The 21,940-nt window shown below is 38.0% G+C and overlaps 1 protein-coding gene and 5 non-coding genes across 8 annotated transcripts in view; all 6 read left to right on the top strand.

Annotated features, from left to right (window-relative positions):
- mmp11a (matrix metallopeptidase 11a) overlaps positions 1 to 21,940 on the top strand; it is a 51,741-nt gene that overhangs the window by 24,120 nt on the left and 5,681 nt on the right. For all 3 annotated transcript variants that reach the window (XM_086075294.1, XM_086075292.1, XM_086075291.1), the window contains 2 exons: positions 17,111 to 17,340; positions 19,129 to 19,272. In XM_086075294.1, coding sequence (XP_085931420.1) covers positions 17,111 to 17,340; positions 19,129 to 19,272 — 374 coding nt within the window. The remainder of the gene's footprint in view (positions 1 to 17,110; positions 17,341 to 19,128; positions 19,273 to 21,940) is intronic.
- Positions 1,178 to 1,250, top strand: trnaa-cgc (transfer RNA alanine (anticodon CGC)). Its single transcript has one exon. It is a non-coding gene; the product is annotated as a tRNA-Ala (tRNA).
- Positions 3,155 to 3,227, top strand: trnaa-cgc (transfer RNA alanine (anticodon CGC)). The gene has a single exon. It is a non-coding gene; the product is annotated as a tRNA-Ala (tRNA).
- On the top strand, positions 9,972 to 10,044 carry trnaa-cgc (transfer RNA alanine (anticodon CGC)). Its single transcript has one exon. It is a non-coding gene; the product is annotated as a tRNA-Ala (tRNA).
- trnaa-agc (transfer RNA alanine (anticodon AGC)) lies at positions 10,979 to 11,051 on the top strand. Its single transcript has one exon. It is a non-coding gene; the product is annotated as a tRNA-Ala (tRNA).
- On the top strand, positions 12,697 to 12,769 carry trnaa-agc (transfer RNA alanine (anticodon AGC)). Its single transcript has one exon. It is a non-coding gene; the product is annotated as a tRNA-Ala (tRNA).

The raw sequence follows: 21,940 nt of genomic DNA, 5'->3' as shown, positions 1-21,940 counted from the left end.
TTTTCTTTTTTGTTCTTGTTTTTTGTTTGGGGTTTTCATTGTTAGAAGGGGAATTAGCTCAAGTGGTAGAGTGCTTGCTTCGCATGCGAGAGGTAGTGGGATCGATGCCCACATTCTCCATTTGGCTTTTGCCTGCTTAAATATTTTGTTTTTAATTTTGTTCTTGTTTTTGGTTTGTTTATTGAGTAAAGGGGAATTAGCTCAAATGGTAGAGTGCTTGCTTAGCATGCGAGAGGTAGTGGGATCGATGCCCACATTCTCCATTTGGCTTTTGCCTGCTTAAATTTTTTGTTTTTGTTCTTGTTTTTGGTTTTTGGTTTATTCATTGAGTGAAGAGGAATTAGCTCAAATGGTAGAGCGCTGGCTTAGCATGCGAGAGGTAGTGGGATCGATGCCCACATTCTCCATTTGGGTTTTGCCTGATTACATTTTTCGTTTTTGTTCTTGTATTTTGTTTGGGGTTTTCTTTGTTGGAAGGGGAATTAGCTCAAGTGGTAGAGCGCTTGCTTTGCATGCGAGAGGTAGTGGGATCAATGCCCACATTCTCCATTTGGCTTTTAACTGCTTAAAATTTTTTTTTTCTTGTTTTTGGTTTATTCATTGAGTAAAGGGGAATTAGCTCAAATGGTAGAGCGCTTGCTTAGCATGCGAGAGGTAGTGGGATCGATGGCCACATTCTCCATTTGGCTTTTGCCTGCTTACATTTTTCTTTTTTGTTCTTGTTTTTTGTTTGGGGTTTTCATTGTTAGAAGGGGAATTAGCTCAAGTGGTAGAGCGCTTTCTTCGCATGCGAGAGGTAGTGGGATCGATGCCCACATTCTCCATTTGGCTTTTGCCTGCTTAAATATTTTGTTTTTAATTTTGTTCTTGTTTTTGGCTTGTTTATTGAGTAAAGGGGAATTAGCTCAAATGGTAGAGCCCTTGCTTAGCATGCGAGAGGTAGTGGGATCGATGCCCACATTCTCCATTTGGCTTTTAACTGCTTAAAAATTTTTTTTTCTTGTTTTTGGTTTTTGGTTTATTCATTTAGTAAAGGGGAATTAGCTCAAATGGTAGAGCGCTTGCTTAGCATGCGAGAGGTAGTGGGATCGATGCCCACATTCTCCATTTGGCTTTTTGCCTGCTTACATTTTTCTTTTTTGTTCTTGTTTTTTGTTTGGGGTTTTCATAGTTAGAAGGGGAGTTAGCTCAAGTGGTAGAGCGCTTGCTTCGCATGCGAGAGGTAGTGGGATCGATGCCCACATTCTCCATTTGGCTTTTGCCTGCTTAAATTATTATTTTTTTGTTCTTGTTTTTGGTTTTTGGTTTATTCATTGTGTAAAGGGGAATTAGCTCAAATGGTAGAGCGCTTGCTTAGCATGCGAGAGGTAGTGGGATCGATGCCCACATTCTCCATTTGGCTTTTGCCTGCTTAAATTATTATTTTTTTGTTCTTGTTTTTGGTTTATTCATTGAGTAAAGAGGAATTAGCTTAAATGGTAGAGCGCTTGCTTAGCATGCGAGAGGTAGTGGGATCGATGCCCACATTCTCCATTTGGCTTTTGCCTGCTTACATTTTTTGTTTTTGTTCTTGTTTTTTGTTTGGGGTTTTCTTTGTTAGAAGGGGAATTAGCTCAAGTGGTAGAGCGCTTGCTTAGCATGCGAGAGGTAGTGGGATCGATGCCCACATTCTCCATTTGGTTTTTGCCTTCTTAGATTATTTTTTTTGTTCTTGTTTTTTGGTTTGTTTATTGAGAAAAGGGGAATTAGCTCAAATGGTAGAGCGCTTGCTTAGCAGGCGAGAGGTAGTGGGATCGATGCCCACATTCTCCATTTGGCTTTTGCCTGCTTACATTTTTCGCTTTTGTTCTTGTTTTTTGTTTGGGGTTTTCATTTGTAAGAAGGGGAATTAGCTCAAGTGGTAGAGCGCTTGCTTCGCATGCGAGAGGTAGTGGGATTGATGCCCACATTCTCCATTTGGCTTTTGCCTGCTTACATTTTTCTTTTTTGTTCTTGTTTTTTGTTTGGGGTTTTCATTGTTAGAAGGGGAATTAGCTCAAGTGGTAGAGTGCTTGCTTCGCATGCGAGAGGTAGTGGGATCGATGCCCACATTCTCCATTTGGCTTTTGCCTGCTTAAATGTTTTGTTTTTAATTTTGTTCTTGTTTTTGGTTTGTTTATTGAGTAAAGGGGAATTAGCTCAAATGGTAGAGTGCTTGCTTAGCATGCGAGAGGTAGTGGGATCGATGCCCACATTCTCCATTTGGCTTTTGCCTGCTTAAATTTTTTGTTTTTGTTCTTGTTTTTGGTTTTTGGTTTATTCATTGAGTGAAGAGGAATTAGCTCAAATGGTAGAGCGCTGGCTTAGCATGCGAGAGGTAGTGGGATCGATGCCCACATTCTCCATTTGGGTTTTGCCTGATTACATTTTTCGTTTTTGTTCTTGTATTTTGTTTGGGGTTTTCTTTGTTGGAAGGGGAATTAGCTCAAGTGGTAGAGCGCTTGCTTTGCATGCGAGAGGTAGTGGGATCAATGCCCACATTCTCCATTTGGCTTTTAACTGCTTAAAATTTTTTTTTTCTTGTTTTTGGTTTATTCATTGAGTAAAGGGGAATTAGCTCAAATGGTAGAGCGCTTGCTTAGCATGCGAGAGGTAGTGGGATCGATGGCCACATTCTCCATTTGGCTTTTGCCTGCTTACATTTTTCTTTTTTGTTCTTGTTTTTTGTTTGGGGTTTTCATTGTTAGAAGGGGAATTAGCTCAAGTGGTAGAGCGCTTTCTTCGCATGCGAGAGGTAGTGGGATCGATGCCCACATTCTCCATTTGGCTTTTGCCTGCTTAAATATTTTGTTTTTAATTTTGTTCTTGTTTTTGGCTTGTTTATTGAGTAAAGGGGAATTAGCTCAAATGGTAGAGCCCTTGCTTAGCATGCGAGAGGTAGTGGGATCGATGCCCACATTCTCCATTTGGCTTTTAACTGCTTAAAAATTTTTTTTTCTTGTTTTTGGTTTTTGGTTTATTCATTGAGTAAAGGGGAATTAGCTCAAATGGTAGAGCGCTTGCTTAGCATGCGAGAGGTAGTGGGATCGATGCCCACATTCTCCATTTGGCTTTTTGCCTGCTTACATTTTTCTTTTTTGTTCTTGTTTTTTGTTTGGGGTTTTCATAGTTAGAAGGGGAGTTAGCTCAAGTGGTAGAGCGCTTGCTTCGCATGCGAGAGGTAGTGGGATCGATGCCCACATTCTCCATTTGGCTTTTGCCTGCTTAAATTATTATTTTTTTGTTCTTGTTTTTGGTTTTTGGTTTATTCATTGTGTAAAGGGGAATTAGCTCAAATGGTAGAGCGCTTGCTTAGCATGCGAGAGGTAGTGGGATCGATGCCCACATTCTCCATTTGGCTTTTGCCTGCTTACATTTTTTGTTTTTGTTCTTGTTTTTTGTTTGGGGTTTTCTTTGTTAGAAGGGGAATTAGCTCAAGTGGTAGAGCGCTTGCTTAGCATGTGAGAGGTAGTGGGATCGATGCCCACATTCACCATTTGGTTTTTGCCTGCTTAAATTTTTTGTTTTTGTTCTTGTTTTTGGTTTTTTGTTTATTCATTGAGTAAAGGGGAATTAGCTCAAATGGTAGAGCGCTTGCTTAGCATGCGAGAGGTAGTGGGATTGATGCCCACATTCTCCAATTGAGTTTTGCCTTCTTAGATGTTTTGTTTTTGTTCTTGTTTTTGGTTTGTTTATTGAGTAAAGGGGAATTAGCTCAAATGGTAGAGCGCTTGCTTAGCATGCGAGAGGTAGTGGGATCGATGCCCAAATTCTCCATTTGGCTTTTGCCTGCTTAAATATTTTGTTTTTAATTTTGTTCTTGTTTTTGGTTTGTTTATTGAGTAAAGGGGAATTAGCTCAAATGGTAAAGTGCTTGCTTAGCATGCGAAAGGTAGTGGGATCGATGCCCACATTCTCCATTTGGCTTTTGCCTGCTTAAATTTTTTGTTTTTGTTCTTGTTTTTGGTTTTTGGTTTATTTATTAAGTAAAGGTGAATTAGCTCAAATGGTAGAGCGCTTGCTTAGCATGCGAGAGGTAGTGGGATCGATGCCCACATTCTCCATTCGGCTTTTGCCTGCTTACATTTTTTGTTTTTGTTCTTGTTTTTGGTTTGGGGTTTTCTTTGTTAGAAGGGGAATTAGCTCAAGTGGTAGAGCGCTTGCTTAGCATGCGAGAGGTAGTGGGATCGATGCCCACATTCTCCATTTGGTTTTTGCCTTCTTAGATTATTTTTTTTGTTCTTGTTTTTTGGTTTGTTTATTGAGAAAAGGGGAATTAGCTCAAATGGTAGAGCGCTTGCTTAGCAGGCGAGAGGTAGTGGGATCGATGCCCACATTCTCCATTTGGCTTTTGCCTGCTTACATTTTTCGCTTTTGTTCTTGTTTTTTGTTTGGGGTTTTCATTTGTAAGAAGGGGAATTAGCTCAAGTGGTAGAGCGCTTGCTTCGCATGCGAGAGGTAGTGGGATTGATGCCCACATTCTCCATTTGGCTTTTGCCTGCTTAAATTTTTTTTTTTTTGTTGTTCTTGTTTTTGGTTTTTGGTTTATTCATTGAGTAAAGGGGAATTAGCTCAAATGGTAGAGCGCTTGCTTAGCATGCGAGAGGTAGTGGGATCGATGCCCACATTCTCCATTTGGCTTTTGCCTGCTTACATTTTTCGTTTTTGTTCTTGTTTTTTGTTTGGGGTTTTCTTTTTTAGAAGGGGAATTAGGTCAAGTGGTAGAGCGCTTGCTTCGCATGCGAGAGGTAGTGGGATCGATGCCCACATTCTCCATTTGGCTTTTGCCTGCTTAAATTATTATTTTTTTGTTCTTGTTTTTGATTTTTGGTTTATTCATTGTGTAAAGGGGAATTAGCTCAAATGGTAGAGCGCTTGCTTAGCATGCGAGAGGTAGTGGGATCGATGCCCACATTCTCCAATTGAGTTTTGCCTTCGTTAAATGTTTTTTTTATTACTGTTTCTGGTTTGGGGTTTTCTTTGTTAGAAGGGGATTTAGCTCAAATGGTAGAGCGCTTGCTTAGCATGCGAGAGGTAGTGGGATCGATGCCCACATTCTCCATTTGGCTTTTGCCTGCTTAAATTTTTTGTTTTTGTTCTTGTTTTTGGTTTTTGGTTTATTCATTGAGTAAAGAGGAATTAGCTCAAATGGTAGAGCGCTTGCTTAGCATGCGAGAGGTAGTGGGATCGATGCCCACATTCTCCATTTGGGTTTTGCCTGATTACATTTTTCGTTTTTGTTCTTGTATTTTGTTTGGGGTTTTCATTGTTGGAAGGGGAATTAGCTCAAGTGGTAGAGCGCTTGCTTTGCATGTGAGAGGTAGTGGGATCGATGCCCACATTCTCCATTTGGCTTTTGCCTGCTTAAATATATATATATTTTTTCTTGTTTTTGGTTTTTGGTTTATGTACTGAGTAAAGGGGAATTAGCTCAAATAGTAGAGCGCTTGCTTAGCATGCGAGAGGTAGTGGGATCAATGCCCACATTCTCCATTTGGCTTTTAACTGCTTAAAAATTTTTTTTTCTTGTTTTTGGTTTTTGGTTTATTCATTGAGTAAAGGGGGATTAGCTCAAATGGTAGAGCGCTTGCTTAGCATGCGAGAGGTAGTGGGATCGATGCCCACATTCTCCATTTGGCTTTTGCCTGCTTACATTTTTCTTTTTTGTTCTTGTTTTTTGTTTGGGGTTTTCATTGTTAGAAGGGGAATTAGCTCAAGTGGTAGAGTGCTTGCTTCGCATGCGAGAGGTAGTGGGATCGATGCCCACATTCTCCATTTGGCTTTTGCCTGCTTAAATATTTTGTTTTTAATTTTGTTCTTGTTTTTGGCTTGTTTATTGAGTAAAGGGGAATTAGCTCAAATGGTAGAGCGCTTGCTTCGCATGCGAGAGGTAGTGGGATCGATGCCCACATTCTCCATTTGGCTTTTAACTGCTTAAATTTTTTTTTTTTCTTGTTTTTGGTTTTTGGTTTATTCATTGAGTAAAGGGGAATTAGCTCAAGTGGTAGAGCGCTTGCTTCGCATGTGAGAGGTAGTGGGATCGATGCCCACATTCTCCATTTGGCTTTTAACTGCTTAATTTTTTTTTCTTGTTTTTGGTTTTTGGTTTATACATTGAGTAAAGGGGAATTAGCTCAAATGGTAGAGCGCTTGCTTAGCATGCGAGAGGTAGTGGGATCGATGCCCACATTCTCCATTTGGCTTTTGCCTGCTTACATTTTTCTTTTTTGTTCTTGTTTTTTGTTTGGGGTTTTCATTGTTAGAAGGCGAATTAGCTCAAGTGGTAGAGCGCTTGCTTCGCATGCGAGAGGTAGTGGGATCGATGCCCACATTCTCCATTTGGCTTTTAACTGCTTAAATTTTTATTTTTTTCTTGTTTTTGGTTTTTGGTTTATTCATTGAGTAAAGGGGAATTAGCTCAAATGGTAGAGCGCTTGCTTAGCATGCGAGAGGTAGTGGGATCAATGCCCACATTCTCCATTTGGCTTTTAACTGCTTAAAATTTTTTTTTTCTTGTTTTTGGTTTTTGGTTTATTCATTGAGTAAAGGGGAATTAGCTCAAATGGTAGAGCGCTTGCTTAGCATGCGAGAGGTAGTGGGATGGATGCCCACATTCTCCATTTGGCTTTTGCCTGCTTACATTTTTCTTTTTTGTTCTTGTTTTTTGTTTGGGGTTTTCATTGTTAGAAGGGGAATTAGCTCAAGTGGTAGAGCGCTTGTTTCGCATGCGAGAGGTAGTGGGATCGATGCCCACATTCTCCATTTGGCTTTTGCCTGCTTAAATATTTTGTTTTTAATTTTGTTCTTGTTTTTGGTTTGTTTATTGAGTAAAGGGGAATTAGCTCAAATGGTAGAGCGCTTGCTTAGCATGCGAGAGGTAGTGGGATCGATGCCCACATTCTCCATTTGGCTTTTGCCTGCTTACATTTTTCGTTTTTGTTCTTGTTTTTTGTTTGGGGTTTTCATTTTCAGAAGGGGAATTAGCTCAAGTGGTAGAGAGCTTGCTTCGCATGCGAGAGGTAGTGGGATCGATGCCCACATTCTCCATTTGGCTTTTAACTGCTTAATTTTTTTTTCTTGTTTTTGGTTTTTGGTTTATTCATTGAGTAAAGGGGAGTTAGCTCAAATGGTAGAGCGCTTGCTTAGCATGCGAGAGGTAGTGGGATCGATGCCCACATTCTCCATTTGGCTTTTGCCTGCTTACATTTTTCTTTTTTGTTCTTGTATTTTGTTTGGGGTTTTCATTGTTAGAAGGGGAGTTAGCTCAAGTGGTAGAGCGCTTGCTTCGCATGCGAGAGGTAGTGGGATCGATGCCTACATTCTCCATTTGGCTTTTGCCTGCTTAAATTATTATTTTTTTGTTCTTGTTTTTGGTTTTTGGTTTATTCATTGTGTAAAGGGGAATTAGCTCAAATGGTAGAGTGCTTGCTTAGCATGCGAGAGGTAGTGGGATCGATGCCCACATTCTCCAATTGAGTTTTGCCTTCGTTAAATGTTTTTTTTATTACTGTTTCTGGTTTGGGGTTTTCTTTGTTAGAAGGGGATTTAGCTCAAATGGTAGAGCGCTTGCTTAGCTTGCGAGAGGTAGTGGGATCGATGGCCACATTCTCCATTTGGCTTTTGCCTGCTTAAATTTTTTGTTTTTGTTCTTGTTTTTGGTTTTTGGTTTGTTCATTGAGTAAAGAGGAATTAGCTCGAATGGTAGAGCGCTTGCTTAGCATGCGAGAGGTAGTGGGATCGATGCCCACATTCTCCATTTGGGTTTTTTTTCTGATTACATTTTTCGTTTTTGTTCTTGTTTTTTGTTTGGGGTTTTCTTTGTTGGAAGGGGAATTAGCTCAAGTGGTAGAGCGCTTGCTTTGCATGCGAGAGGTAGTGGGATCGATGCCCACATTCTCCATTTGGCTTTTGCCTGCTTAAATTATTTTTTTTTTGTTCTTGTTTTTGGTTTTTGGTTTATTCATTGAGTAAAGGGGAGTTAGCTCAAATGGTAGAGCGCTTACTTAGCATGCGAGAGGTAGTGGGATCGATGCCCACATTCTCCATTTGGCTTTTGCCTGCTTACATTTTTTGTTTTTGTTCTTGTTTTTGGTTCTGGGTTTTCTTTGTTAGAAGGGGAATTAGCTCAAGTGGTAGAGCGCTTGCTTAGCATGCGAGAGGTAGTGGGATCGATGCCCACATTCTCCAATTGGCTATTACCTTCTTAAATTTTTTATTTTTGTTCTTGTTTTTGGTTTTTGGTTTATTCATTGAGTAAAGGGGAGTTAGCTCAAATGGTATAGCGCTTGCTTAGCATGCGAGAGGTAGTGGGATCGATGCCCACATTCTCCATTTGGCTTTTGCCTGCTTACATTTTTCATTTTTGTTCTTGTTTTTTGTTTGGGGTTTTCTTTTTTAGAAGGGGAATTAGCTCAAGTGGTAGAGCGCTTGCTTCGCATGTGAGAGCTAGTGGGATCGATGCCCACATTCTCCATTTGGCTTTTAACTGCTTAAATTTTTATTTTTTTCTTGTTTTTGGTTTTTGGTTTATTCATTGAGTAAAGGGGAATTAGCTCAAATGGTAGAGCGCTTGCTTAGCATGCGAGAGGTAGTGGGATCAATGCCCACATTCTCCATTTGGCTTTTGCCTGCTTAAATTATTATTTTTTTCTTGTTTTTGGTTTATTCATTGAGTAAAGGGGAATTAGCTCAAATGGTAGAGCGCTTGCTTAGCATGCGAGAGGTAGTGGGATCAATGCCCACATTCTCCATTTGGCTTTTAACTGCTTAAAAAAAATTTTTTTCTTGTTTTTGGTTTTTGGTTTATTCATTGAGTAAAGGGGAATTAGCTCAAATGGTAGAGCGCTTGCTTAGCATGCGAGAGGTAGTGGGATCGATGCCCCCATTCTCCATTTGGCTTTTGCCTGCTTACATTTTTCTTTTTTGTTCTTGTTTTTTGTTTGGGGTTTTCATTGTTAGAAGGGGAATTAGCTCAAGTGGTAGAGCGCTTGCTTCGCATGCGAGAGGTAGTGGGATCGATGCTTACATACTCCATTTGGCTTTTGCCTGCTTAAATATTTTGTTTTTAATTTTGTTCTTGTTTTTGGTTTGTTTATTGAGTAAAGGGGAATTAGCTCAAATGGTAGAGCGCTTGCTTAGCATGCGAGAGGTAGTGGGATCGATGCCCACATTCTCCATTTGGCTTTTGCCTGCTTAAATTTTTTGTTTTTGTTCTTGTTTTTGGTTTTTTGTTTATTCATTGAGTAAAGAGGAATTAGCTCAAATGGTAGAGCGCTTGCTTAGCATGCGAGAGGTAGTGGGATCGATGCCCACATTCTCCATTTGGGTTTTGCCTGATTACATTTTTCGTTTTTGTTCTTGTATTTTGTTTGGGGTTTTCTTTGTTGGAAGGGGAATTAGCTCAAGTGGTAGAGCGCTTGCTTTGCATGCGAGAGGTAGTGGGATCGATGCCCACATTCTCCATTTGGCTTTTGCCTGCTTACATTTTTCGTTTTTGTTCTTGTTTTTTGTTTGGGGTTTTCTTTTTTAGAAGGGGAATTAGCTCAAGTGGTAGAGCGCTTGCTTCGCATGCGAGAGGTAGTGGGATCGATGCCCACATTCTCCATTTGGCTTTTAACTGCTTAATTTTTTTTTTTCTTGTTTTTGGTTTTTGGTTTATTCATTGAGTAAAGGGGAATTAGCTCAAATGGTAGAGCGCTTGCTTAGCATGCGAGAGGTAGTGGGGTCGATGCCCACATTCTCCATTTGGCTTTTAACTGCTTAAAAAATTTTTTTTTCTTGTTTTTGGTTTTTGGTTTATTCATTGAGTAAAGGGGAATTAGCTCAAATGGTAGAGCGCTTGCTTAGCATGTGAGAGGTAGTTGGATCGATGCCCACATTCTCCATTTGGCTTTTGCCTGCTTACATTTTTCTTTTTTGTTCTTGTTTTTTGTTTGGGGTTTTCATTGTTAGAAGGGGAGTTAGCTCAAGTGGTAGAGCGCTTGCTTCGCATGCGAGAGGTAGTGGGATCGATGCCCACATTCTCCATTTGGCTTTTGCCTGCTTAAATTATTATTTTTTTGTTCTTGTTTTTGGTTTTTGGTTTATTCATTGTGTAAAGGGGAATTAGCTCAAATGGTAGAGCGCTTGCTTAGCATGCGAGAGGTAGTGGGATCGATGCCCACATTTTCCAATTGAGTTTTGCCTTCGTTAAATGTTTTTTTTATTACTGTTTCTGGTTTGGGGTTTTCTTTGTTAGAAGGGGATTTAGCTCAAATGGTAGAGCGCTTGCTTAGCATGCGAGAGGTAGTGGGATCGATGCCCACATTCTCCATTTGACTTTTGCCTGCTTACATTTTTTGTTTTTGTTCTTGTTTTTGGTTTTTGGTTTATTCATTGAGTAAAGAGGAATTAGCTCAAATGGTAGAGCGCTTGCTTAGCATGCGAGAGGTAGTGGGATCGATGCCCACATTCTCCATTTGGGTTTTGCCTGATTACATTTTTCGTTTTTGTTCTTGTTTTTTGTTTGGGGTTTTCTTTGTTGGAAGGGGAATTAGCTCAAGTGGTAGAGCGCTTGCTTTGCATGCGAGAGGTAGTGGGATCGATGCCCACATTCTCCATTTGGCTTTTGCCTGCTTAAATTATTATTTTTTTGTTCTTGTTTTTGGTTTTTGGTTTTTGGTTTATTCATTGAGTAAAGGGGAGTTAGCTCAAATGGTAGAGCGCTTGCTTAGCATGCGAGAGGTAGTGGGATCGATGCCCACATTCTCCATTCGGCTTTTGCCTGCTTACATTTTTTGTTTTTGTTCTTGTTTTTGGTTTGGGGTTTTCTTTGTTAGAAGGGGAATTAGCTCAAATGGTAGAGCGCTTGCTTAGCATGCGAGAGGTAGTGGGGTCGATGCCCACATTCTCCATTTGGCTTTTAACTGCTTAAAAAATTTTTTTTTCTTGTTTTTGGTTTTTGGTTTATTCATTGAGTAAAGGGGAATTAGCTCAAATGGTAGAGCGCTTGCTTAGCATGCGAGAGGTAGTGGGATCGATTCCCACATTCTCCAATTGAGTTTTGCCTTCGTTAAATGTTTTTTTTATTACTGTTTCTGGTTTGGGGTTTTCTTTGTTAGAAGGGGATTTAGCTCAAATGGTAGAGCGCTTGCTTAGCATGCGAGAGGTAGTGGCATCGATGCCCACATTCTCCATTTGGCTTTTGCCTGCTTAATTTTTTTTTTTTTTTGTTCTTGTTTTTGGTTTTTGGTTTATTCATTGAGTAAAGGGGAGTTAGCTCAAATGGTAGAGCGCTTGCTTAGCATGCGAGAGGTAGTGGGATCGATGCCCACATTCTCCATTTGGCTTTTGCCTGCTTACATTTTTTGTTTTTGTTCTTGTTTTTGGTTCTGGGTTTTCTTTGTTAGAAGGGGAATTAGCTCAAGTGGTAGAGCGCTTGCTTAGCATGCGAGAGGTAGAGGGATCGATGCCCACATTCTCCAATTGGCTATTACCTTCTTAAATTTTTTATTTTTGTTCTTGTTTTTGGTTTTTTGTTTATTCATTGAGTAAAGGGGAATTAGCTCAAATGGTAGAGCGCTTGCTGAGCATGCGAGAGGTAGTGGGATCGATGCCCACATTCTCCATTTGGCTTTTGCCTGCTTACATTTTTCGTTTTTGTTCTTGTTTTTTGTTTGGGGTTTTCTTTTTTAGAAGGGGAATTAGCTCAAGTGGTAGAGCGCTTGCTTCGCATGCGAGAGGTAGTGGGATCGATGCCCACATTCTCCATTTGGCTTTTGCCTGCTTAAATTATTATTTTTTTGTTCTTGTTTTTGGTTTTTGGTTTATTCATTGTGTAAAGGGGAATTAGCTCAAATGGTAGAGCGCTTGCTTAGCATGCGAGAGGTAGTGGGATCGATGCCCACATTCTCCAATTGAGTTTTGCCTTCGTTAAATGTTTTTTTTATTACTGTTTCTGGTTTGGGGTTTTCTTTGTTAGAAGGGGATTTAGCTCAAATGGTAGAGCGCTTGCTTAGCATGCGAGAGGTAGTGGGATCGATGCCCACATTCTCCATTTGGCTTTTGCCTGCTTAAATTTTTTGTTTTTGTTCTTGTTTTTGGTTTTTGGTTTATTCATTGAGTAAAGAGGAATTAGCTCAAATGGTAGAGCGCTTGCTTAGCATGGGAGAGGTAGTGTGATCGATGCCCTCATTCTCCATTTGGGTTTTGCCTGATTACATTTTTCGTTTTTGTTCTTGTTTTTTGTTTGGGGTTTTCTTTGTTGGAAGGGGAATTAGCTCAAGTGGTAGAGCGCTTGCTTTGCATGCGAGAGGTAGTGGGATCGATGCCCACATTCTCCATTTGGCTTTTGCCTGCTTAAATTATTTTTTTTTTGTTCTCGTTTTTGGTTTTTGGTTTATTCATTGAGTAAAGGGGAGTTAGCTCAAATGGTAGAGCGCTTGCTTAGCATGCGAGAGGTAGTGGGATCGATGCCCACATTCTCCATTTGGCTTTTGCCTGCTTACATTTTTTGTTTTTGTTCTTGTTTTTGGTTCTGGGTTTTGTTTGTTAGAAGGGGAATTAGCTCAAGTGGTAGAGCGCTTGCTTAGCATGCGAGAGGTAGTGGGATCGATGCCCACATTCTCCAATTGGCTATTACCTTCTTAAATTTTTTATTTTTGTTCTTGTTTTTGGTTTTTGGTTTATTCATTGAGTAAAGGGGAATTAGCTCAAATGGTAGAGCGCTTGCTTAGCATGCAAGAGGTAGTGGGATCGATGCCCACATTCTCCATTTGGCTTTTGCCTGCTTACATTTTTCGTTTTTGTTCTTGTTTTTTGTTTGGGGTTTTCTTTTTTAGAAGGGGAATTAGCTCAAGTGGTAGAGCGCTTGCTTCGCTTGCGAGAGGTAGTGGGATCGATGCCCACATTCTCCATTTGGCTTTTAACTGCTTAAAATTTTTTTTTCTTGTTTTTGGTTTTTGGTTTATTCATTGAGTAAAGGGGAATTAGCTCAAATGGTAGAGTGCTTGCTTAGCATGCGAGAGGTAGTGGGATCAATGCCCACGTTCTCCATTTGGCTTTTAACTGCTTAAACATTTTTTTTTCTTGTTTTTGGTTTTTGGTTTATTCATTGAGTAAAGGGGAATTAGCTCAAATGGTAGAGCGCTTGCTTAGCATGCGAGAGGTAGTGGGATCGATGCCCACATTCTCCATTTGGCTTTTGCCTGCTTACATTTTTCTTTTTTGTTCTTGTTTTTTGTTTGGGGTTTTCATTGTTAGAAGGGGAATTAGCTCAAGTGGTAGAGCGCTTGCTTCGCATGCGAGAGGTAGTGGGATCGATGCCCACATTCTCTATTTGGCTTTTGCCTGCTTAAATATTTTGTTTTTAATTTTGTTCTTGTTTTTGGTTTGTTTATTGAGTGAAGGGGAATTAGCTCAAATGGTAGAGCGCTTGCTTAGCATGCGAGAGGTAGTGGGATCGATGCCCACATTCTCCATTTGGCTTTTGCCTGCTTACATTTTTCTTTTTTGTTCTTGTTTTTTGTTTGGGGTTTTCATTGTTAGAAGGGGAATTAGCTCAAGTGGTAGAGCGCTTGCTTCGCATGCGAGAGGTAGTGGGATCGATGCCCACATTCTCCATTTGGCTTTTGCCTGCTTACATTTTTCGTTTTTGTTCTTGTTTTTTGTTTGGGGTTTTCATTTTCAGAAGGGGAATTAGCTCAAGTGGTAGAGCGCTTGCTTAGCATGCGAGATGTAGTGGGATCGATGCCCACGTTCTCCATTTGGCTTTTGCCTGCTTACATTTTTCGTTTTTGTTCTTGTTTTTTGTTTGGGGTTTTCTTTTTTAGAAGGGGAATTAGCTCAAGTGGTAGAGCGCTTGCTTCGCATGCGAGAGGTAGTGGGATCGATGCCCACATTCTCCATTTGGCTTTTAACTGCTTAAATTTTTTGTTTTTGTTCTTGTTTTTTGTTTGGGGTTTTCTTTGTTAGAAGGGGAATTAGCTCAAGTGGTAGAGCGCTTGCTTAGCATGCGAGAGGTAGTGGGATAAATGCCCACATTCTCCATTTGGCTTTTGCCTGCTTACATTTTTCGTTTTTGTTCTTGTTTTTTGTTTGGGGTTTTCTTTTTTAGAAGGGGAATTAGCTCAAGTGGTAGAGCGCTTGTTTCGCATGCGAGAGGTAGTGGGATCGATGCCCACATTCTCCATTTGGCTTTTAACTGCTTAAAAATTTTTTTTTTCTTGTTTTTGGTTTTTGGTTTATTCATTGAGTAAAGGGGAATTAGCTCAAATGGTAGAGCGCTTGCTTAGCATGCGAGAGGTAGTGGGATCGATGCCCACATTCTCCATTTGGCATTTGCCTGCTTACATTTTTCTTTTTTGTTCTTGTTTTTTGTTTGGGGTTTTCATTGTTAGAAGGGGAATTAGCTCAAGTGGTAGAGCGCTTGCTTCGCATGCGAGAGGTAGTGGGATCGATGCCCACATTCTCCATTTGGCTTTTGCCTGCTTAAATTATTATTTTTTTGTTCTTGTTTTTGGTTTATTCATTGAGTAAAGAGGAATTAGCTTAAATGGTAGAGCGCTTGCTTAGCATGCGAGAGGTAGTGGGATCGATGCCCACATTCTCCATTTGGGTTTTGCCTGATTACATTTTTCGTTTTTGTTCTTGTTTTTTGTTTGGGGTTTTCTTTGTTGGAAGGGGAATTAGCTCAAGTGGTAGAGCGCTTGCTTTGCATGCGAGAGGTAGTGGGATCGATGCGCACGTTCTCCATTTGGCTTTTGCCTGCTTAAATTTTTTTTTTTTTGTTCTCGTTTTTGGTTTATTCATTGAGTAAAGGGGAGTTAGCTCAAATGGTAGAGCGCTTGCTTAGCATGCGAGAGGTAGTGGGATCGATGCCCACATTCTCCATTTGGCTTTTGCCTGCTTACATTTTTTGTTTTTGTTCTTGTTTTTGGTTCTGCGTTTTCTTTGTTAGAAGGGGAATTAGCTCAAGTGGTAGAGCGCTTGCTTAGCATGCGAGAGGTAGTGGGATCGATGCCCACATTCTCCATTTGGCTTTTGCCTGCTTACATTTTTCGTTTTTGTTCTTGTTTTTTGTTTGGGGTTTTCTTTTTTAGAAGGGGAATTAGCTCAAGTGGTAGAGTGCTTGCTTCGCATGCGAGAGGTAGTGGGATTGATGCCCACATTCTCCATTTGGCTTTTAACTGCTTAAAAAATTTTTTTTTCTTGTTTTTGGTTTATTCATTGAGTAAAGGGGAATTAGCTCAAATGGTAGAGTGCTTGCTTAGCATGCGAGAGGTAGTGGGATCAATGCCCACATTCTCCATTTGGCTTTTAACTGCTTAAAATTATTTTTTTCTTGTTTTTGGTTTTTGGTTTATTCATTGAGTAAAGGGGAATTAGCTCAAATGGTAGAGCGCTTGCTTAGCATGCGAGAGGTAGTGGGATCGATGACCACATTCTCCATTTGGCTTTTGCCTGCTTACATTTTTCTTTTTTGTTCTTGTTTTTTGTTTGGGGTTTTCATTGTTAGAAGGGGAATTAGCTCAAGTGGTAGAGCGCTTGCTTCGCATGTGAGAGGTAGTGGGATCGATGCCCACATTCTCCATTTGGCTTTTAACTGCTTAAAAAAATTTTTTTTCTTGTTTTTGGTTTTTGGTTCATTCATTGAGTAAAGGGGAATTAGCTCAAATGGTAGAGCGCTTGCTTAGCATGCGAGAGGTAGTGGGATCAATGCCCACATTCTCCAGTTTGCTTTTGCCAGCTTGTTTTTTTGTTGTTGGTGGGGGTTGTTTGGTTGTGAAAAGGGGGGAATTAGCTCAAATCTTTGTTAGTTTTTCTTGAAAGAAAGGGGAATTAGCTCAAATGGTAGAGCACTCGCTTTGCATGCGAGAGGTAGATCTTAGCTTTGGATCAGCTGCACCTAAAGACTTTTGATTCGTTCGTGTGCTGACTTGTCTGGTTGCGTATTGCACCACAGACTGGATGTTTTGCAACTCGCATTCCGTAACGCGATTAAAAAAAACAGCCACGCCGACGCATCATTGCCATGGCTCATGTTTGCTCGCTTAGCAGAAAGTGACATGCTAATTCTCTCCTGATGGTACGCCAGTGTCAACACAGGAGTCCGCGAGTCAGCCAAACAGATGTCTGGTGTCTATACACACCTTAGGCACATGCTTCGCTAACAGTTTTGAATTTGTCGCTTAAGTGCAACTTTTTGGGCAACAGTTGCAATCAAGTGAAATCGGGATGCTTAGAAAGAAAACTCGCTAAGACAAGATAACAAGCTAATCAACTCTAAATTTTAGGACAACAAAGATGTTAATAATGACTTCAAAAAGCTGACAACGAGCTATTAGCAATGCTACGTCCTAAGCTAAGTGAGCTTCTTAGCATTGACCAGACTTTTTGTTAAAATGTTTGCGCAACAAACGTGATGAATCGTGATTTCAGGATGCAAGACAACAAACAGGTCCTGACTTCAATTGAGATGAAAAATGTTTAGAAACTAAAAATTGTCAGCTAATAAAAAAGCTGGCAGCTGCCTAGCAGCAGCCATACATGCTAGGTTAAGGGAGCTTCTTAGCATGTCAATTTATTTGAATCCAAATTTTAGGATAACAAGTAGGCTATGTTGAATTTGAATTTAGTGAGCTCAGAACACTTAAAATGAGAAAATAACAGCTAATAAAAAATTAGGGGGGTCCAGAGGACTGGGCAAGGTTCTACTTTGATGCTTTGCGATAGCAGCTAACGATAGCACTACCTTGTCAACAAGAACCATTGAATTTCAGCATTGACATTTTTTTTCAGGAAAATGTTTTGTGTGAAGGAAGCATGACTATATAATTGTGCTGAGGGAATGTGCCTGACTTAAATGTGAGGCATGAACATGACTGACTATAGGAATGTGCGTGCTGAAACATGACTGTTTAATATGTGATTGCGAGTGCTTAAACATGACAGTTACTATATAAAGCTGTTGAGTGCAAAAAAAAAAGAAGAAAAAGTGATGCATGACGATGACTGCTTTGCTAAGGCTGAAACATGATTGAGACTACAGCAGCCTTAAACCTGAAACACGATTGTTCGCACTGACACATGACTGTGACAATACTCGTCCTCGCAGGTGTCTGACAAACTCCCCGAGCTGAAGAAACGAGTCAAGCTTCCTCACGTCCACAATCTCCTCAAGGATGTCGCACTATTCAACGGCACCTGGAGGCCGGGGAAGCGTCCCCGCTGCGGAGTTCCCGACTTTCCCGACAGCCAGCGGAGACGTCTCCTCCCGCCAGGACACCGGCGTAGACGCTTTGTCCTCTACGGGGGACGCCTGGACAAGAACGACCTCACCTACAGGTTCGCTATGCTAACAGGCTTGACATGCTAAGCGTACGCCATTCGGCAGCTTGGTTTGGAGATTACAGTCAGAGAGTTAGCAAGTTAGCTATTTAGACGAGTTGGACAGCAAGTTAGAAAGTTGGAGAGCTAGTTAGACAAGGAATTGGACAGTGAGCTGGACAGCAAGTTAGCTAGTTAAATAACTGACAACGAGTTAGTAAGTAATCAGAGTTCAAATGAGTTAGACAGAGGTGGCAAATGTAGGTCCAGAAAGTAACCCTGCTACAGTTTGGCTTGAGCCCCTGATGCTAGCTAGCTAGCTCCCATGGTGCTCGTTTACCTGCTAGGGAGCTAGCTAGCTAGCTAGCTAGCATCAGGGGCTAAAGACAAATTGTGGCAGGGTTTTTACTTTCTGGACCTGGATTTGCCACGTCTGATGTTAGATTGCTAGTTGGACAGTGAATGAGACAGCAAGTAATCATCATTAGACAGAGTTAGGCAACAAGTTAGCAGTTTACACGGCAAGTTAGATGACTTGCCAGTGAGACAACAAGTTGCAAAGTAAGTCAGTTACACAGTACTTTAGACGGCAATTAGGCAACAAGTTAGCAAGTTCAACAAGGAGTTTGTTAAGTCAGACAGCGAGTGAGATGTGTCATAAGTTCCACAGCAGTGAGTTGGGTAGCATGTTAGCAAGTTAGCAGGTTACGCAGGGAGATAACAGCAAGTTAGCACGCTAAACAATAGACAGGAATTTATATGTATTTATACATGTTCTTAAAAACTCATTCACTCGCAGCCATTTTCACTGAAGCAACCCCCTTCCCTCCTGACTGTTTTACTGAATATTGACTGATTTTGCAAGGCCCACAGAATATTGTGTTCGATTGCTATAAAAACATGGAAGGATTAGAGTCTCTTCTTTCATCGGGGAAAAAAGTATATTTCTATCTGTTTCCGTTTTGCGGCAATTAGCATTAGAATACAGCAAAGTTTCATCATTATTCACACATCTGTTTAAAACAGTGGGGGAAAGAGCTTTTTGCAACATGACTCTGGTTTATCTCTTATACTCTGCTGCCACCTGCTGGCCGTTTTTGTAATAACTACCATTGCTTCAACCGTTCTCTTCAGTTGAGAGGCTGCATCAAAGCTTTATGTATGCTCTAGAATTAAAAAATAAATAAAAATAGAATAAAAACGTATAAATATGTCTTTGGGACACTGGTAATTTTGGCCGCAAATGAGTTAAAATAACAACTTGCATAATTTTACAGCTTTAAAAAAAAAAATCTCAGTAATATTACAAATGTAATTTTATAAAGTCACTGCTTTTCCCTTAGATTACGACATCAAATTACAACTTTCTTCCTCATAACATTATGGGTTTATTTGAACAAAATCAAACTTGTGAAATGATTACTTCTAGAATATTACATGTTTAAACTCATATTTCAACCTTATTCTTATCAAACTAAACTTTTTCTCAAAATATTAGATCTTTATTTGAATAAAATGATGATTTTCCCCTCACATTATATATTTAATTTTCTTCCGATATTAATCAATTTAAGTAAATTGAAGGATTTTCCCCCCTACAATATTATAACAACCTTTTTCTCATAGAATCGCAACTTTTACTTTTTTACTTTCTTGTAAAAATGACTTCATTTTCTCATAATACTCTTCACTTTCTGGTGGTTTCTGAGAATCGGAGGGAATCTTTCCAGTGGCGACATTTGGACTCATAATTGCGAGTGAATTGTGTCAATATTGCTCAAATCCCGCGTTGGTTTGTTTTGTCAGAATCGTGCGCTTCCCGTGGCAGATGGGCGAGGAGGAAGTGCGGCGCGTCTTCCGGGAAGCGCTGAAGATTTGGAGCGACGTGACGCCGCTCACCTTCACCGAGATCCGCGCCGGCAAAGCCGACATCCGCATCGACTTCACCAGGTGCCGCAAAAGCAACAGTCCGAGTTGTTTTCTGCTTTCCTTCTGCTCGTCCATGCAAACGTCATTTCTCAGCAAGCGCGTCACGTGATCGCAATCGTGTGGTGGTCTGTTCGTCACATCCGGCGCCACGACCACGGCCGCCTCAACCAAAGCCTTCTAGTTTCGACCTTGCACTTAAAATTTGAATATTTTTTTTGATAGGTGTTTCAGTCATCTTTCTGCGCATAATAATTTTAAAATTATGCAATATTAGGATCATTTGGGGGGAACAGTTTGACTCTTTCTGTATATTTTAACTTTATTGTAAAATGACACTTTTTTTCCTTTTCCTCATAATAATAAAACTAACTATGATTAATGATTACGACAATTTTTTTCATATTTGACTTTTTCTTGTACAATTATTTTTCTTTTTATTGCTGACCACTCATGATAGTAAAACCATGTTATAAAAATAAAAAAAATAAAAAAATATGTTCTCTTGAAATGATGACAAATTTAAAATTAATGTTTTGACTTTCACTTCATTCTCAAAAAATTTTTTTTTTACTTTTGTCTTGTAAAATAAAATATATATTTTTTCCTTTTCCTCATAATAATAAAACTAACTATGATTAATGATTACGACAAATTTTTTCATATTTTGACTTTTTCTTGTACAATTATTTTTCTTTTTATTGCTGACTTCTCATGATAGTAAAACCATGTTGTAAAAAAAATAAAAATAAAAAATATATATGTTCTCTTGAAATGATGACAAATTTAAAATTAATGTTTTGACTTTCACTTCATTCTCAAAAAATTTTTTTTTTACTTTTGTCTTGTAAAATAAAATATATTTTTTTTCCTTTTCCTCATAATAATAAAACTAACTATGATTAATGATTACGACAAATTTTTTCATATTTTGACTTTTTCTTGTACAATTATTTTTCTTTTTATTGCTGACTTCTCATGATAGTAAAACCATGTTGTAAAAAAAATAAAAATAAAAAATATATATGTTCTCTTGAAATGATGACAAATTTAAAATTAATGTTTTGACTTTCACTTCATTCTCAAAAAAAACTTTTTTTTTACTTTTGTCTTGTAAAATAAAATATATATTTTTTCCTTTTCCTCATAATAATAAAACTAACTATGATTAATGATTACGACAAATTTTTTCATATTTTGACTTTTTCTTGTACAATTATTTTTCTTTTTATTGCTGACTTCTCATGATAGTAAAACCATGTTATAAAAAAAAAATATATATATATATATGTTCTCTTGAAATGATGACAAATTTAAAATTAATGTTTTGACTTTCACTTCATTCTCAAAAAAAATTTTTTTTTTACTTTTGTCTTGTAAAATAATTTTTTTTTTCTTTTCCTCATAATAATAAAACTAACTATGATTAATGATTATGACAATTTTTTTCATATTTTGACTTTTTCTTGTACAATTATTTTTCTTTTTATTGCTGACTTCTCATGATAGTAAAACCATGTTATAAAAATAAAAATAAATAAAAAATATGTTCTCTTGAAATGATGACAAATTTAAAATGAATGTTTTGACTTTCACTTCATTCTCAAAAAAAAAATTTTTTTTAACTTTTGTCTTGTAAAATAAAATATATATTTTTTCCTTTTCCTCATAATAATAAAACTAACTATGATTAATGATTACGACAAATTTTTTCATATTTTGACTTTTTCTTGTACAATTATTTTTCTTTTTATTGCTGACTTCTCATGATAGTAAAACCATGTTATAAAAAAAAATAAAAATAAAAAATATATATGTTCTCTTGAAATGATGACAAATTTAAAATTAATGTTTTGACTTTCACTTCATTCTCAAAAAAAATTTTTTTTTAAACTTTTGTCTTGTAAAATAAAATATATTTTTTTTCCTTTTCCTCATAATAATAAAACTAACTATGATTAATGATTACGACAATTTTTTTCATATTTTGACTTTTTCTTGTACAATTATTTTTCTTTTTATTGCTGACTTCTCATGATAGTAAAACCATGTTATAAAAATAAAAATAAATAAAAAGTATGTTCTCTTGAAATGATGACAAATTTAAAATGAATGTTTTGACTTTCACTTCATTCTCAAAAAAATTTTTTTTTTTAACTTTTGTCTTGTAAAATAAAATATTTTTTTTTCCTTTTCCTCATAATAATAAAACTAACTATGATTAATGATTACGACAATTTTTTTCATATTTGACTTTTTCTTGTACAATTATTTTTCTTTTTATTGCTGACTTCTCATGATAGTAAAACCATGTTATAAAAAAAATAAAAAATAAAAAATATATATGTTCTCTTGAAATGATGACAAATTTAAAATTAATGTTTTGACTTTCACTTCATTCTCAAAATTTTTTTTTTTTTAACTTTTGTCTTGTAAAATAATTTTTTTTTTTCCTTTTCCTCATAATAATAAAACTAACTATGATTAATAATTACGACAAATTTTTTCATATTTTGACTTTTTCTTGTACAATTATTTTTCTTTTTAATGCTGACTTCTCATGATAGTAAAACCATGTTATAAAAAAAAAATATATATATATATATATGTTCTCTTGAAATGATGACAAATTTAAAATTAATGTTTTGACTTTCACTTCATTCTCAAAAATTTTTTTTTTTTACTTTTGTCT

This window comes from Leptonotus elevatus, chromosome 5 (assembly GCF_054856555.1).
Source record: "Leptonotus elevatus isolate MCC_2025b chromosome 5, RoL_Lele_1.0, whole genome shotgun sequence".
Taxonomy (NCBI): domain Eukaryota; kingdom Metazoa; phylum Chordata; class Actinopteri; order Syngnathiformes; family Syngnathidae; genus Leptonotus; species Leptonotus elevatus.
Note: the sequence above shows the minus strand (reverse complement) of the source record. Positions and strands in the feature narration are given on the sequence as shown.